Source organism: Cydia splendana, chromosome 9 (assembly GCF_910591565.1).
Source record: "Cydia splendana chromosome 9, ilCydSple1.2, whole genome shotgun sequence".
NCBI classification, from domain to species: Eukaryota; Metazoa; Arthropoda; class Insecta; order Lepidoptera; family Tortricidae; genus Cydia; species Cydia splendana.
In genome coordinates, this window is record NC_085968.1 from 3,037,231 (window position 1) to 3,055,920 (window position 18,690).

The 18,690-nt window shown below is 38.0% G+C and overlaps 1 protein-coding gene across 3 annotated transcripts in view; it reads left to right on the forward strand.

Moving 5' to 3' along the window:
- Window positions 1-18,690, forward strand: part of LOC134793353 (glutamate receptor-interacting protein 1) — a 516,543-nt gene that overhangs the window by 473,046 nt on the left and 24,807 nt on the right. For 2 of the 3 annotated variants that reach the window (XM_063764907.1, XM_063764909.1), the window contains exons 1-4: window positions 15,207-15,254; window positions 15,461-15,495; window positions 15,668-15,702; window positions 16,022-16,263. In XM_063764907.1, coding sequence (XP_063620977.1) covers window positions 15,690-15,702; window positions 16,022-16,263 — 255 coding nt within the window. In that variant the 5' untranslated portion in view covers window positions 15,207-15,254; window positions 15,461-15,495; window positions 15,668-15,689. Of the gene's footprint in view, window positions 1-14,522; window positions 14,733-15,206; window positions 15,255-15,460; window positions 15,496-15,667; window positions 15,703-16,021; window positions 16,264-18,690 lie in introns of those variants that run through there. The other variant, XM_063764910.1, reaches the window with a different exon arrangement.

Below are 18,690 nucleotides of genomic sequence, written 5' to 3' on the forward strand. Positions count from 1 at the left end.
GATAGAGAGACGGAGGTAGCGTTTCGTTGACGTAGCGCAAACCATTGGCATGTTGGCTACGCACTCAAAATGCCTAGCCAAGATGCCAATTTTTGTTTTTAATTTAATAACCAAATCATTAGGTAAATTTAGCTGTTCTGGGGGCCTAGCCAACATGCCAATCGCTTGCGCTCCAACAACGAAGCGCTTTCTGTCTCTTATCACTCTTACATATTAGTGCGATAGAGAGACAGAGATAGCGTTTCGCTGTCGTAGCGCAAACGATTGGCATGTTGGCTATGCACCCAAGGTGCCTAGCCAAGATGACAATTTTTGTTTTTAATTTAATAATCAAATCATCAGGTAAATTTAACCGTTCTGGGGGCCTAGTCAACATGCCAATCGCTTGCGCTCCAACAACGAAGCGCTTTCTGTCTTTATCACTCTTACATATTAATAGTGCGATAGAGAGACAGAGATAGCGTTTCGTTGTCGTAGCGTAAACGATTGGCATATTGGCTACGAACCCAAGGTGCCTAGCCAGAATGACAATTTTTGTTTTTAATTTAATAACCAAATCACTAGGTAAATTTAGCTGTTCTGGGGGCCTAGCCAACATGCCAATCGCTTGCGCTCCAATAACGAAGCACTTTCTGTCTCTATCACTCTTACATATTAGTGCGATAGAGAGACAAAGATAGCGTTTCGTTGTCGTAGCGCAAACGTTTGGCATGTTGGCTACGCCCCCAATGTGCCTAGCCAAGATGCCAATTTTTGTTTTTATTTTAATAACCAAATCATTACGTAAATTTAGCTGTTCTGGGGGCCTAGCCAACATGCCAATCACTTGCGCTCCAACAACGAAGCGCTTTCTGTCTATTACTCTTACATATTAGTGCGATAGAGAGACATAGATAGCGTTTCGTTGTCGTAGCGTAAACGATTGGCCTGTTGGCTATGCACCCAAGGTGCCTAGCCAAGATGTCAATTTTTGTTTTAATTTAATAACCAAATCTTTGGGTACAATTTAGCTGTTCTGGGTGCGTAGCCAACATGCCAATCGTTTGCTCTACGACAACGAAACGCTATCTCTGTCTCTCTATTGCACTCATATGTAAGAGTGATAGAGACAGAAAGCGCTAAAAACAGCTAAATTGTACCTAGGGGCTATTCATAAATTACGTCATTTCAAATTAGGGGGGGGGGGGGGCTGGACATCAGATGATGGTAGCGTGACGTAGGAGGAAACGGGGTCATTCGAAGCATGATTTTTGGATGATTTTAGGGAGGGGGGGGGGGGGTCAAAAATCGTTAAAAATCGATGACGTAATTTATGGACAGCCCTCTAATGATTTTCGTTTGCGCTACGACTGCTACGACATCGAAACGCTATCTGTCTCTCTATCGCACTAATATGTAAGAGTGATAGAGAGAGACTATGCGCAACTCTACGGAGCGTCAAAGTTTGGCATGTTGGCTAAGCACCCTGATCGGTTGATAAAACTAGATAGTGCATAGCGGAACTCTTCAATGTGTACTATACCTAAACTAAAGAACTGAAGTAACAAATATCAAATCAATCCGACTTTTAAATAGAAGGGTGAAAATCAACTTACAAAATATAACCAATTGTACAACAAAAATTAACTTAATTCTAAATAACATTTTAATTGAATAAAACCTTAGTTAGAATAGGCCCACTTCTAGAATAATTATTCTGTTTTTTATTCCGCATTTAAAATAAAAGTCACATGATTTATTCACCTTAATTTTATTCTTAAATAACTAGTGCCAGAATTATTCTAATTCAAATCGATTTGAATAAGAATAAAATTTCTGTTTTTATTCTTATTATTCAAGTTAATTTTTGCCCAACTCTGGCTGGGAAGAAGCGGGTTAGCACTGATTGACTAGCACGTTATTATTACGCTGTAGGTGCAGGGCACTATTAGAGTGCGCTGCTGACTTCTGGCCGAAGGGTGTCGTGTTTCGGAGTTTCCGGGGCAAAATGCCGAATCCGACACAAGGCCAGACGATTCAACGGAGCCACGCCGTTTTGTCGCCATAATAGTATTTAGTTTTAGGTTGATGATATTTATAAATGTATGTTAGTTTGTAAGGTATGTACTATGGGCCTTTGTTGCCTGATAATAAACGATTTTATGATTAGATTATTGGTCGGATGAGGAAAGTAACATTTTATGTTTTAATTACAGGCCTATTCGGATTTCGAGATAATCACAAGATCTTGAGACGATTTAGAGATCAACTAGATCTACATTGGATATCGACTAGATGTGACTTGGATATCTAAGTCATAACTTGTCGAAATCGTTCAAGAGGACCTCCAGAATCGCGGAAACGTCAAATTTGACATATCTATTTTACAAATATCTTTAAATTATCCGTATCGTAACTTGTTGAAGTCTAGTAAAAATCTAATTCATTTTCCGAATCGAGCCGTTAAATGGTATCATAAAAAACCGGTCAAGTGCGAGTCGGACTCGCGTTCCAAGGGTTCCGTACATAAGTCCGACTCACGCTTGACTGCACATTTCTAATAGGTTTTCCTGTCATCTATAGGTAAAGTACTATTTTCCTCTCAACCAACCTGAAACTTGCTAAAAGCATTTATGGTGTGCCTACAGCAGAAAAAAACCTCGAGTTACCTCCAGGGGGCTTGGAGAAATGTTCGTCCAGGAAATAATTTTCAAGGTTATGTTCGGATTTTTGCCCGGACATTCCATATCTTCCCATGGCAACCGTACGCTTGTATAAACAGATAATTACGGTTCCGTAACGAACATTCAACGCTCGTTGACTCGTGTTCGATCTCGTTTGGATCGCGTTCAAACGGCTCGTTACGCTCAAACTGCATGTCGCATAAAGCAACATTGCCCGTTAAGGTTGCATGTGTTATCTGGCTTACGGCGCACGGTATTCTCAAACTTCTTGATGCATAGACCAGTATGCACCGATTTATACCATGTTATCCAACTTCGAATAAAAAAAAAACCGGCCAAAAGCGAGTCGGACTTGCGTTCCAAGGGTAATACGTTACCCAATTTTTTTACAGTTTTTATGTGGAACGTGAATGAAATGTCTTTAAAAAATCCGTAGGGGTCGGATCAAAAACTAAGTAATTAAGTCAGACTCACGCTTGGCTGCACATTTCTAATAGGTTTTCCTGTCATCTGTAGGTAAAGAACTATTTTGTGTATTTTTTTTCAAAATTGTAGATCCAGTAGTTTCGGATATACAAGGGGGGGGGGGGGGGGGTGGTCCGCCAGACAGACGCACGAGTGATCCTATAAGGGTTCCGTTTTTTCCTTTTGAGGTACGGAACCCTAAAAATGAGCGGATCTCGGGTAAAAACAAGTGACGACGCGACAGATTTAAGCAGGTTTTCTAAAGGTGGCGCCCGGCGGACCGTCGCGCGCAAGCAAATGTGTTCGAGATTTTGAATTTCGAACGATAACTTGTTTGAAGTTGAATGCGGCCCGATTCGAACTTTAAGATACGTCAGTTAATAGATCTAGAAACGATATGGATTAGATATGTCAGTGTCATATGTTTTTTTCAAACAAAAACGTCACTTTTGACACGGACACATCTCACACATCTCACACATCCATATCGTTTCTAGATCTATTCATTGACTTTTTTGTGTTTTTGGAGTTGGTCGCATAAAAAACGTTGTTCAGTATGACATACATTCACTCCTTCGGAGTATGGTCAGACAAAAAATAACTCTATAAATGGTTAGTTTGTTTGAAAAAATATCACTTTTGTCACTGACATATCCCATCCAATATATTATAACCAAACTATGGACTCTCTGTCTGCGATAAATGATTATTTAATATCCCTGACAATTTTTTTTACACTTTTCAAAACGTTCATTTGTTACCAAAATATTGACAAAACTGGTATATGGCACAGCATTATGCATTCAAGGTGTTGCCATGAATTTGCGTATTCATAAATTCTGGTATCAAAGCGATGAATATTGTCTGTTTTTCACGCCAAAACCGCGTTGGAATAACAAAGGAAGCTTTTGAATAATTACCTTCTGTTTTACGATAATTTTAATGATCCTTGGACAACATTAGGGGAAGGGGAGCCTAATGAGTCCGTCTTTCGGGAAAGTAGGTATCGTCCAATCACCAATATACGGCGCGATTCGGGAAATGAATTAGAGCTTCACTCATGAAATAGTAAAGATATGTGACGTTCCACGGCAAAAGATACCATTGCCCCGGCTGAATATTGGAACGGCGTTAATAATAGCGTAAGCGCCAGCCGCCATAAGATACCTTTTGCCGTGGAACGTCACATATCTTTACTAAGGTCACTGTGGGTAAGTCCGTCTACAAGGCAAGTCCGTCAACACGTTATAACTTTTGAATTTGAAGGCGTATGCGACTTTGGAGTCCAGTCGATTAACCACTTTTTCGCGCTAGTTCCGTCTCTGTAAAACAGATGGCGCTGTGACAACCAACTTCAGAGCAATCCGCCTCAATAAGTCATTTCGTGTTTTGAACTCGAAGTCATAGTGCGACAGCCGTCCGAAAAAAAATTGTTAAAAATAGTTTTTGAAAAGATTGTGCATCAGAAAGTAACTACGTAGGTAGCATAAGAACCAGTTGTCTTTATTCTATTTTTAAAATATCAGAAATTAGCTTAGTTTTGTAATTATACGTTCCACAATTTATCATATTAAAATTTGACTAAGTTGGAAAGTCCGTCTATTATGTTCAAGGCAAGTCCGTCATATGCCGGAGTTTCGTTAAATCAGAGATTACCAACTGTTTTTGCGATTTTAATATTATAACGATTTGTTAAGGTATCAAAAAATCCTCCAGACTTTGCGCATGATGTTACTTTATTAAATTTTGATCTCAGTATATTAAAAGAAACGATTAAAATTCATTTTAAAATTACTATTGATCTTTTATTTCGGAAATCAAAAAAATAATTATGTTTAATTATTTGCAAAAAAGGTTTACCACCCCATTTTGGTAGTATATGCCGGACTTGCCTTTGTTTTAGAAAAATGGTGTTTATTTCGAATCTGAACCGTATATTAACAAGTTTAAAATACACTTTTCATTGTCTTGATCCGTTCTTTTTAGGAATTTGACTACGAACATATACGCACCCATATATTGGCTGATATCATAACTAGACGGACTTCCCTTAAACTGCACGGGAAGTCCGTCTACTCGCCGAATTTTAAAAAATGCCATTGTTTTTGCTTAATTTGTGCTTGAAATGATCTGTCACTAAGGCTAAACTATTAATTATTAAATTCTTCATCGTGTGCGATTACAAGCAGTAACATAGGTGAATAATTAACGGAACTAGATCACTCCAAAGTCAAAAAAAAATAAAGTATGCCGGACTTCGCCACATTGACCTTATTTCAAATCTAGTGAAGCTCTAATTCATTTCCCGAATCGCGTCGATATTCTTAGTTTAAAAATGAAATTGCCGATTATTTGTATCAGAGTATTTATTCAATTTCATGAAGTAAGAGTATTTATTTGTAAGTAATTTAAATGAAACTGTAACAAAACGCCATTTTTATAACTAACATTGTCGATCGATTCCTTAACTTTTTCTACGCTGTTCTGAAACTACGAAATTACCAATTATTATAGATATTTCGTTGTACCTATTTCAAAGCTTGAAAGGACACGGAGGCATATTAAACTTTCATTGTGACATCAAAATAATATCTAAGTAAATAATGTCAGTTGCCCGTGCGTCCCGCTCTTGCCAATACGCGAACGGACAAGTACGAGGGAATAGCACGCGCGACTGACATCATTTAGATTAGATATGCAACGGATAGTTGTTTGGCCGGATACCGGATAACGGATTATCGGCCTGACCATCGGCCGAATATTCGGTATCCGGCCGCCGAATATTCGGCCGGCGGAACTATACCTACATTTCGGTTTTTCAGATGCGCATTGTGTAGGTTTTGACCTGTTTCGTAGTGAACTTTCGCGCGGACTCATTTCTAGGTTCGAAATGAGTGCGCGTGCAAGTGAGTGGTATGTTTAAATTGTTTTAAAATAATAAACGAGTACGATTATGACCTTGACTGTTTCTTAAATCCAATTTGTTTACTCCGAGATCAAGCAAAGTTACTATCCGGTATTGGGCCGGATATCAAAAAATGGGCCGGATACTGGATAGTAACCGTATATTCGGTGCATCTCTAATTTAGATGTCACAATGTAAGATTGAATTGCCCTCACGGACTACGAGACAAAACGATAATTAACCATCACACGGTACCACTTTGGTCCTCTGTCCTCTCCTAAATACCCCACACCTGCCCATTTGCGGGCAGTCTAATACAAGCCGAATGCATATTCATGTAGCATGTGAGGTTACTGCTGGAGGTACTGATTCGTAATTACCAAACACTATTATTTAAATAAAAGTAAACAAACAATTTGTAAAGTTTCGGGTAATTATAACATTTATTTGTTAACCGACCAATTACAAAACCGCCTGGATCAATCACTGCACGACCTGACTTTAACCTACATTAGTTGATCGTGTAATGTTTTCATCTACCCTCAACTGGCTTAAGGAGCCATTTGAGGGTAGATTTTGTTTACTTTTATTTAAATACCTAAAGATACAGAGTATAGTTATAGGGCCCGATTCGGATTTTGAAATAGACATCTATTAGATATATTTTAGACATCATCAAGATACGATAACGATATGTTTAAGATCTAACCTGTCAAATTTGACATTTGCGCGATTCTGGAGATACTCTTGAACGATTTCCACAGGATATGACTTAGAGATCCAATTCACATCTAATAGATATCTTACTCTATCTAACGTAAAAGTGACATTGGTTGCCCGAATTGCGCTGCAAAAGAGAACTAGTTGATATCTAAACTAGAATGGATCTAGTACGTGTCGTCTCTTGTGAATATCTTGAAGTTCGAATACGGCAGATAGTCGGATGATTTTAAAATGTCGGTATCCACTTGAGACGACCACTACCTGATGACGAATGGCATGTTATCTTTTGTTAAACCAAACCGCTAATTACCTTTTTATCTTTTTAATTTAAGTGCCCATCAACACATTAGCGCCACTGCTAAATAATCGTGATTATTTAAATTTGGAGATAAAAACTAATATACCTATTCTCAAAATATATATGTCGTAGTCAGATCGTATAATCCGCCGTATTACATTACGGCTAGTCGTTTTCAAACACAGGAGCGTTTTCAAATGCGGCGGTTCGACGAATAGCCGGATTGTCATTGCGATACGTTCTTCAATAAGGCGGCCTACGTTTAGCCGTATCGTACTACTATTTAGATTGTAGTGACCAGTTCTTTCGGTCGCCTACGTAACCGGAGTTTGACAATGTTTGCAATTTAATTTATTTTTACCATGGTCCCACCGCACTACATGTGTTTCTTTTCCAAAACGTTTCCTTCACAACTTAAATAGACGGAGCCCCGCTTTGCGGGGCTCCTATTTCTGGGCGGTTTGCCCTTCGGGCATCTGAAGCTACCTAACGAACCTAACCTACTTACCTACCTACGCTTTTTTCCCCAAAGTGTAATGTATTCACGGACGTCTCACTAAATCAATAGGCAGGTAGGTTAGGTTTGTTAGGTAGCTTCAGATGCCCGAAGGGCAAACCGCTCAGAAATAGGAGCCCCGCGAAGCGGGGCTCCGTCTAGTTAAGTTGCGAAGGTAATGTTTTTTGAAAAGAAACAGTCCGACGAACTCCAGATTTGATGGACACCCCAGCGTTTTTCATAGTTTGTTGTTGTTATGTCAGGCAGCGCCACGAGTGTTAAGAATGGGAACTAAAACTCGATGGCATTACGGCTAGCCGTGTTGAAGAACGTATGGCGCCGAATACATTCCGGCGGATTTTCATTCAGCCGCATTCAATCCGGCTAATCGTTAAACCGCCGCATTTCAAAACGCCCCTGTTTTTGAAAACACTAATCGAGATATGGGGTACAGCTGTAGCAACTCAAATAAATACAATACAAAGAGCACAAAACAAATTAATTAAAGTATTATTTCATTTCGATCGTCTAACACCGACAGATTATATTTACAAAAAAACTAAAATCATGAATATACGCCAATCATACACTTACTATACTTGTATGCTAATACGCAAAATTATACAGAGAGACCTACATATAAAAATATCTTTTACCAAAAAACATGAAGTGCAAAGAATAAAACTAAGAAATGCTAATGATTTGATCCTTCGTGCACCACGTACAAATTATGGCAGGAAAACTATACTTTATGAAGGTGCTGATTTATATAATAAATTGCCAAAAGATATAAAATACGCCAAGTCCTTTATCACATTTAAAAGGTTGCTGAAACATTATATTACTAATAAATAGCCCCCCTCATTATTTTTAATATTAATATGCAAATACTATAGCTACCTATATAATATAACATTGATATACATCTACTTATTCTGTTCATCTACTTATAACTAAATAAACGAAATATAATATAACTAAATTATTACATCTATCGAAACACACCAACACTGCATTAAACTAGAAGAAGCGCTTTGTCACCTCCACGCTCTTTATATCCGTGTAAGTAACTACGTATCCTTATCTTATCTCTGTTACTATGAGCCAGCCGGTCCGGGCCGTAGCAACTACGCTCGCATTCCATTGCATCTTTTGTTTATAAGTTAAGTATTGATTTACCCGAAAAAAAAAAGTGTATTTAGTTTAATTTTGTTTAAGTCATAATATGTAAGTACCTACAGTATTAAGTGGTTATAATTATAAATTAAGTGTGCGCTCACCGAAAAATATGTATTTTGCATGAAAAAAGAAATAAAAAATTCTCGTGTAAGTGAATATTATGTATTCTTATGAGAAATAAAGATCTTTAAACCTAAAACGGCTAGCCGTAATGTAATACGGCGGATTATACGATCCGACTGCGACATATATATTCTTCACATACTAGCATGACATTAGTACCCAAAGGCGGAATAGAACCATGTTGAACCAAGGACAGCATATCAATTCATTCACATCCAGGGCGTTTCACATGTAAATGTCTGCAGCTCCATTTGAATATCTGGAGGGACGTTTGTAGTGTAAATGGGCCTTTTCGATACGTATTTTGTAATTGCAGACTTGTGTGATGTCAGAGAAGGAATACTTAATCCGATCGGTAATTTAATATTCCTTTCCAATATTTCAATCTAGACATCAAAGAGATCAATCCAAATTTACATTCAGACATCAAAATATCTAAGTAATGTAATTTTATCGTCACCCGCCCGTGCATCTAAAGGGGCCCACTGATTAACAGTCCGCCGGATGGTATCTGCCTGTAACTGGTAACTGTCAACTTTTTGTTCTAACTGACAGGCCGATTCCGTCCGGCGGACTGTTAATCAGTGGGCCCCTTAAGTGCGCTGTGCAGTAGAAACGTCGGAGGTCATCTTCAAATTTATTTAAATGTCATCATCTCCTGTTTTAGGACACTGGGTTGTTTGGGAATGACGTTATTTATCAGTTTTGTCGGCTCGGGTAAAAAAGAATAATAGGTGCCTTAATAATTCTGCCAAGCTTCCTTCTTTCCTTCTGTAAACGCATCAACCCCAATGCTTCAAGGAAATAATTTAATGAAATGTTGGCCATAAATATTAATGATCGTCTAGTTCAAAATGTAGGACCCTCTACGTTGTGATAAAATATTTTTATGAAATCGACGTATAATTAAAATTGAAATAAATTAATTTTAATTTCCCAATAAATAAAATGAATGAAGCACAACTAATCAAAAAAATGAAACAACCGTTAAATAAAATAAAATGTCTCAATAGACATCCGTTTATAAAAATATAATCGCAAATACGAAATAATAATTATAAATATTCGCATAAAACAAATGCTTATACTGACACAAAATAAACCGTCAGTATTAACCGTCCGTATTTGAAAGATCATCCGTATTTCAATAAATTTGTACGTAAACAAACAAAACGAAGTAACGTAAAAAATTAAATTACCCGTAAGCTCAAAAGAAATAAGATAATAAAATCTAACTACATAAATGAACATGCAACTCACCGAAAACAGCATGGCTAAGGAATAAAATTAATTAGTTGATTTAATTACCTGACTTTACATGTAGATTTACAATGTTGTAATTTAATAACTAGTAACATACTTCTAACTTAAATATAAGCTCGTCACACAGCAAAGCGACAACGATCTGAAATAAAAGCCCGACTTCAAAGGGACCTTGTGAAACAGACCATAGGTCTAGAATGGGGAACCTAAGTTATTACTTTGTTTTTGAATGTCCAGGGGCTCCCTGCCATCCTACACCCCTGCCTCGCGTGACGTTGAGAATGGAACATGCCCGTCTACGCGTCCTTCAAAACCGTCAGGACACAAACCTAGCTAAACCAAATAACAACCAAACCATCACACCTACTCATACTTCTTCATTCTTCGCTTTCCTGACGTTCTTAAAATATATTTACGCACAATGCAATTTTAAATTACGCTAAGCAATCTACGCGCTGCGGTATTTACGCTTCCCTAACTCGACATGCAGCTCGCGTACTTGTGACAAAGCTAGTGAGTGTGTTGATCTGTACAAGGTGCTCTGAATATCATTTATACCCTACAACATTCACTGTACTGCGGATCCCTTAAATTGGCCTGCATTGTCACTCTACTTCCACTAATCGACGCAGATGCCGAAGGTCCGTATAATCGAGTGATTACATCCCAGAACCCACAGAGCGATATGTTGCAGAAAATATAAACAACTCAGGCCTTGGTTGTGTACCTAATGTGTAGTGTAGAGGCTTCGGACTTCTGAAGCACTGACACGTCAGATACTTCAGGCCAAAGCCAGTTTCGGCGTCCAGCCGGCAGGAGCTACTCTCAGCCACCGACCTTATTCCGAGTGTACCTAAATGTGTGTATGCAAATAGACTAAACGTGTGGTGTGTCAGCTGTGTATGTGTAAGTGTAGTGTGGTGTGTTTCGAGTGTGTGTACATGTTTTCTGTGTGTGTGAGGCACAAAATACATGGTGTGTGTTAAATAGTTTTTTATTGTGGTTCACTATCTCGTCACAAATAATAGGATCAAAGAAGCAATTAAATGCGTGACACTACAATTTCGTCATTCTGTCGGAGAGAGCCAAATTATGGATTGTATTGTATGGTATATGGTGTTAAATTAAGCTCTTCCTTCAAAACAACTACACTGCAATGTCAACATTCAATTCATGCAAGCAGATCAAGATAAAAGTGATTTTATGGGTGTTTTATCCGCTTTCATACCAAATGTAATAAATACTATCTAAATAAAGAGATACGAATGTAGCCAGAAGGGCTCCCTATAATCTTCTTCTCGTTCGCTCGCTCGCTCAGCTCAGGAACATTGCAGAAGAGATCTATTATGTCCTACGTACAAATCGTCCACTGCATGACGACTTCCCTAACCCTTTGAAACACGCTGAACCCAGCTATAAAATACAACGAACACCCGACGTGACGGCCTAAGGGGATAAAAGGATTAAATTACTCTTAATAACTAAATTATAGATAAATATAAACACTTCCTGACTTCACTGACTCTATTAGACAATTAATACACTTTATAAAAGAAATAGAGTTTTAACACTTAAAATCTTTACACAGAGTTTATTGTCATTATAAACCACTTTTACTAGAACTACACTTTCAAAGCTAAATCTAATCTACATATGCAGATTTTATCTTACAAATATTTAATTACTGAACACACAAATTAATTGATTTCTGGCTAAATGTCACGACGCGTATTCAGCCAGTCCTTTCGAGCTTCAAATCCCGACTGCCCTCCTAGAGGTCTATTTTTTAAAACAATAATATTCACACGAAATAATTCACATACAGAAAGACGTTATGTACGTACAATTTGGATTAACATACGTCATTTATGAATTCGATAAGTAAAAGTTTTTAACTAGACGACGTATGTGTCACCTTATTATAATTAACCTATGCCCTTTTCATACGCATTTGCAACAGAACTCTTTGTTTTAGTTAACGTACTTATGATAAGAATCAAATATCCTAAGAGCGGCGCCGAAAAAGGGCAACATGAAACCAAACCTATGATTTTGTGTTTATATTAGGTCGATTTCAAAGAACTTGCGACGTGTGAATATATTTTTAGAGATCCGCATTAAAATACTAGCTCTTTTAAGAAACCTATCCTAACCCTGTAACACTGATGTTACACTTCCCCGATATTGCATCTAACTGTACCGCTTCGTGGAACTAGGTTAACTGTACTGATTAGTTAGTCAGCGAGCTAGGCATGCGTTACTTACAGTTAATTGGGCGTTTAGTTTTATTGATTAGAGCTAGACGCATCAATGCCGCTTTACATCAAGACACTTTCTTAATATTAAACCTTCTTCGTACTGAGTACAACTTACGAGTTTTGCTAATTAAAAAAATTGTCCTGAATAAAAAGAAAACTGAGTTCACATCACAACACATAGGTACTAGTATCATTTTAAGGGCTTAATAAAATTTAACAATTCAACATCACCAAATAGAAGCATCGAAATAAAATATTAATATTGGAAGAGTTCCCTCGATTTCCGCAGGATCGCATAAAAACCAAATATGAAGAGTGTGGGGTTACAAATTAAAAACAAAAATAACAAATCGGCCATCTTGGATTTTTTCTATTCCTTCACACGTCTTCGTAGCATCATTTGCAGAGATATTAATGATATTATATCTAGTCTGGGTGTCTGGCGAACTACGAGCGTGCGCATTTTTTGCGCAAAAACTCAGCCTCACTGTGCAGAGGGGGAACGCGGCCAGTGTCCTGGGAACAATGCCTCAGGCTAATTTCGGTTTAGACTTATGATAATTTACCAAACAAATATATCTGTTTTAATAAACAGAAATTTGTTTGATATGTGTAAAAAATTGTTTAAGATCCAAACTAATTTAAAACCTGTTCTTAGTCTGTCAAAAAACATAATATTCACACATATTTTCTAGTTGAGCTGTACTCTATTTCTGAATACCACTTTAAGACGCGCACCAAAACTAAGTAAGCTTAATAGGCCCTAACTTTTAGTCATATCCTTATACATTTTGCCATACTACAAAATAGCAGGATCTCTCACTCACCCAGTAACACGACTATAAAACAGAGTACTACCTTCATAAAAGTATAGAAATGGATCGTAAAATATGAAATGGCACTTTCCTTTGAAAGCTCATTTAGATGATAGTGATATTAGCTGGCGTAAAGCATAATTCGGAATATTTTACGGCTTTTAGCAACTTACATTGTCGATGTAATAATTGACGGTGACATTGTAAGTTAATACTAGTTCTGGTCGTTAGATAAGTTAGACCGTTAACATATGAAAGAGTTTTAGCGTTAAGATACAGTCAAGGTTATTTTGGGGTGATTTTTATTTTATCGTAATTTTTTTTGTCACATTTTGATAAAATTTGGTTAGTTTGAAATCTCCTCATAGTAATCCTCCTCATTATATTTAAGTGGCAGAAATTTATATGAAATCCAAAAAAAAAGCGATATCTTTTTTTAATTCGAATTTCAATGATAAATTTCCATTTCACTAATAAAAGGAGTAGAATTGAGCTTCAAATTCTGTTTCGCCATATTATTCTGAACTAAATTTGTAACATTGTAGTTTAGTTCTGGTTCAGCATAACAGTAAATATCAAATTTTCAGATCCACTAATATAGCCCACGTACAATCCATTATGTATGTGCAAGTTATGTTCACTTATTGTTGAACTAATGGTTATTTTATCGGAGCGGAAATTTGGTTCCATTTAGAATTAATATGTAGCTGTTAATGTTGGCGTTTGTAATAACAAACTGATTCGTCACCCACCATATTATAACGTGTTCACAGTACCTAATGCTTAAAAACAAATAAAAAGTGGAAAAATTCACTGTCTCGAGCGAGGCTCGAACTCGCGACTTTGGATCACTAGCCCATGGCGCTGTAGAATAAATGCCCTTACCGGTATTCGAACCCGTTACCATCGGCTTCATAGGCAAGGTCACTACCCACTAGGCCAGAGCGGTCGTCAATCATCGTCGATATTAATTATCTTAGTACCTACCCAGCATTCTTTTTAAACAAATTATGAAAAGTCTTAAACCAATTTTTGTTTAAACATGCAGATACGTCTGCGAGCGATATTCCAAATTTAAAAAAGATGTAATCGTCTTTCGGTAGATGTCGCTATACGCCACCCCAAAGGCAAAGAATGGAAGGATTCGTGAGTTTCTGTTAGGCTTCCGTAGCTCGGGCGTAGCTCAATTGGTTAGAGCTAACGCACGGATTGCGGTGGTTGCGGGTTAAAGTCCTGCCGGAAGCGTAATTTTTTCCATTTTTTCCTCTAATATAAAATTATGAAAAGTCTTCTTATTAAAACTTTAAATCTTAACAGAATCTGTTTGTCCACAGGTCGCTCCGAGCCCGGTATCGTCCCATCCATAGTCGGCTTCGCCAAAGACTCGGTCGCCCACGAATCAGACCGACTGGCTCCTGGCGATCGAATCTGTAGCGTGAATGGCATCTCCACCGCTCGGCTTACCAATGAGGAGGTGCTTCGATTACTCGATAATGTGGAGGAGCGAGCGTCGTTGGAGGTGGAATATTATATGCCTAACTATGGTAAGCGATCTAAAAACGCCTTTGTATTTATCTGCATAGGTCTTAGTTTCGCATGTCAGATCCGTGATGATTGAATCTGTAGCGTGAATAGCATCCCCTCTGCTCGGCTTACCAATGAGGAGGTGCTTCGATTACTCGATAATGTGGAGGAGCGAGCGTCGTTGGAGGTGGAATATTATATGCCTAACTATGGTAAGCGTTCTAAAAACGCCCTTGTATTTATCTGCATAGGTCTTAGTTTCGCATGTCAGGTCAGGTCGTGCTGATTGAATCTGTAGCTCGAATGAGATCTCCTCTGCTCTGCTTACCAATGAAGAGGTGCTTTCGGTTACTCGATAATGTGGAGGAACGAGCGTTGTTGGAGGTGGAATATTATATGCCTAACTATGGTAAGCGTTCTAAAAACGCCCTTGTATGTATTTGCGTAGGTCTCAGTTTCGCATGTCAGATCAGGTGTCAGCATGTGCTGATCGAATCTGTAGCGTGAATAGGATCTCCTCTGCTCGGCTTACCAATGAGGAGGTGCTTCGGTTACTCGATAATGCGGAGGAACGACCGTCGTTGGAGGTGAATACTACATGTCTAATTATGGTAAGTGTTCTAAAAATGCTTTTGTTGCTTCTTCAGAAGGCTCAGTTTCGCATAAGACCAGCTTGGGTTCGGTAAATTTTCTGTAGGGTCAACTCAACAGTCAACGATGCTTTGCTTACCTACCTCTATACGAGGAGGTGCTTCGGTTACTCGATAATGTGGAGGAGCGAGCGTCGTTATAGGTGGAATACTACATGCCTAATTCTGGTAAATGTCATAAAAAAACGCTATTATTGCTTCTGCAAGGGACACAGTTTCGCATAATACCAGCTTCTTCCATGAAAATGTCTATAGTGTCAATGAATTAACTACCGCTTGACTTGACATAACATAACAATGAGGAGGTCGTTGGAGGTAGAATACTATATGCCTAATTATGGTGAGTACCATAGTACGTGGTCCTACCACCATATTTGTGTTCAAGACAAACATCTCTGCAAGTCGGTACAACTGATGTACAGTGGACTAAACTCTGGTGATAGCTTTTCCATTGGAGTTTGAAAGTCACAGGGCAATCGCTTCCATAAAGGGCAAAAACTACCAGTCTGTGTCAATTAGTATCATATTTAACTTGGAATATATAAGTAATAAATTTATCATAACTAAAAATGGTCAGCACCGATCTTTCGTCCGCAAAGAATTATTTCCGATGAAGTATCTCCTTGAGAAAAAATAATCAAAATTTTCTTTGTTCACAGCATCGCAAAACTCGCTATACATCACGACAAAGCTAGCAGAGGTGCCGATGGAGAAAATCAACGGCTCCCTCGGCATAACCATCCGAGGAGGTCTACCTGAGAACTCAGGGAGCGCAGACCTGGTGCTGAACAGCAGGTCTTTGGACGCGCAGCCGCTGGTGGTGACGCACGTGAGGCCGGGTGGTGCTGCGTATAATACGTCCAGGGTCAAACCGGGCGACCGGCTGCTTAAGGTCGACCATGTAAGTTTTCTTTTCAATATCAATCAATCAATCGAATCTAATCAAATCATTTATTTTTAGACAAGTAAGGCCCACAGATACATTACATATACATAAAGTAATAGAAACCGTAAATATACTTAAAAATAATTTATTGACGAAGTTTTCTGTTGCGGCGTCACCTCCTCTAGTGTAGAATTCGGTAGATTCCCACGGAACCGCTGAAATATCACACCCTTCGGTCAGAAGTCCGAGCTCGCGATGGTTTCCAGCAGCGGCCGCGGCACGCGCACTACAAACGAGCTGAAATATGAATATGTTCCTACTCATCTTGTTCTGTTTGCATTGCAATGTGTCGACGAATGATGTTTGGTTTTAGCGCTAGAATTATATTATTAACGTTACGATCACTTTCTTCTTGCATCATTAGGTACACCTTTATTTTGCTCCACGGCACGGCATCTAATTCTAAAGGCATATATGTTGCCGTTGCCGGGTATTCCTGGTTATCATCATAATCTTTGGCCACGTCTGTTGCAGATGCTTGTTGCGGTGCTTGTGGGTTTATGGGGTCCCTCCCCGCATTGCCGTTGATAGCTATAAAGTTCACATCCTGGTCAAGATCATTCCTTTAGTTGGACCTCCTGTTTAGTTGTTAGCCTCGTAATATTCCACAGTTGAGCGACCTTGTAAATATGAGCTAGGAGGGCAAGAAGGGAAACTTGCCACAAGTATAATGTCTCATTTTTACTAAGCTTTGACTAAAATTTCCTTCGCTATAACTTCTTTTGTAGAACATCCCTTTCGAAAAGATACTGTAAAACCCCTTTATGCAAAACGTTTATTGTTTAAATTGTCTGTGTGCCTTTTAAAAATGTGTTCTTCGTCGAAAATGTCATGTTTTACGCCAAACCCGACTTCTAAAAGGACCTTATAGAAATTTTAAATTTCCTTTTCTCAAAATGTCTCCGGTAAAATGTCATTATGCAAGTATAGTTATTTACATTTGCACTTGTAAACAAAGCGACTGACATGCGACTTGCAGACGGTGTCCCAGCCAACACAACTAACCCACAGGAGAGTCTATAGTGCTCTAATGAATCAAATATACAGAGTATTCCTTAGGGATTGATGCCATCTAAGGCCGGATACCAAACCAATATTCCAATTCGCCTTAGGCAACATCTATGACGTAATTCCTCTAAGCGGTGTTACAGTTGCAGTTCAAATGTATTAATCAATACTCAGATAACAAGGACGAATTTAATAGGAGAGCTAAGAGTCCTATGTCGGCGCATCTAAAAACTAAAAAGTATATTTACAATAGGAATAGGAAGGGTTAATTGTTCGGCTATAGAAATCAACGTAGAGAAAACTTGCTAAATAAGTGTTAGCTACAAATTTTCAAGTAGCTTTGAAAAGATAATTTAAGTAAGTACCGTTTAACGTTACTTTAGATCGGGGGAAGATTGCGGCTAATACGAGTAATACTGAAAATATTTAAACCAATGAAATTAACCTTTGAGTTTCTTTAAGATACATAACACTGCTGATTTCTTTTGCGGGTAGGTACTTTATTTTTAAAACGTTTGGCGGACATAATAATGAGATGTTATTTTAATATGTCTTACTTAATAAATAAAACTAATTAAACAATTGCAAAACAATCTATAATTAAACAATTTTTAATATTCGTACACCGACTTTTACTATAATTCATAAAAATTCTAATTAACATATTTTAGATGTAGTTGAAATATTAATCGAAGTAGCTTGTATTTCATTTACCTAAGCTCTAAGCATCACATTTACAGTTACCAAACATAATTGCTAAAGTCAGACTTATGAAACATGAATTTCAATTATTTTACAACAACAGTAATTATACAACTAAATTGAATTTCCAACCGTAAATTACTTGATAATTTTAGATAATTATTGAATTGGTACGTTATTATGTTATAATTGTACGAGGGATTGAATTTTGCAATTTGGTAACTTTTAGCCTAGCTTATACAGTGTGTAAATTCAATACGGGCGAATATTTAAACGGTGGTTAGCATAGGACCTAAGAAGTATATTGACTTATTGAGATTGATTTTGCTTAGAAATACAATACAATACAATCCGAGCTCATTCTACAGCCGGAGCGTCCGCGTGAGAAATTCCTCTTAAACCGTTCGACGACTTAGGCTCTAGGGTGTGATACTTTTTCTATCGACCCAACTTTATCCTTCTACGGTTCTGCTTAGAGTCTGCCCTCGCAAATATAGTCTAGTTCCTGAGTGATTTTTTCATGGCTTTGGACTTTGATTTAAACGTGTAAAAATTCAACATAAAATCTGCAACTTTGCGTCAGCCCCCTGTACCATCGCCCATACTGTTAACTGGTAGTTTATAAACCTTATTTCAAAAGGCATAAGGTCCACTGATGGACAGTTAAGAGTG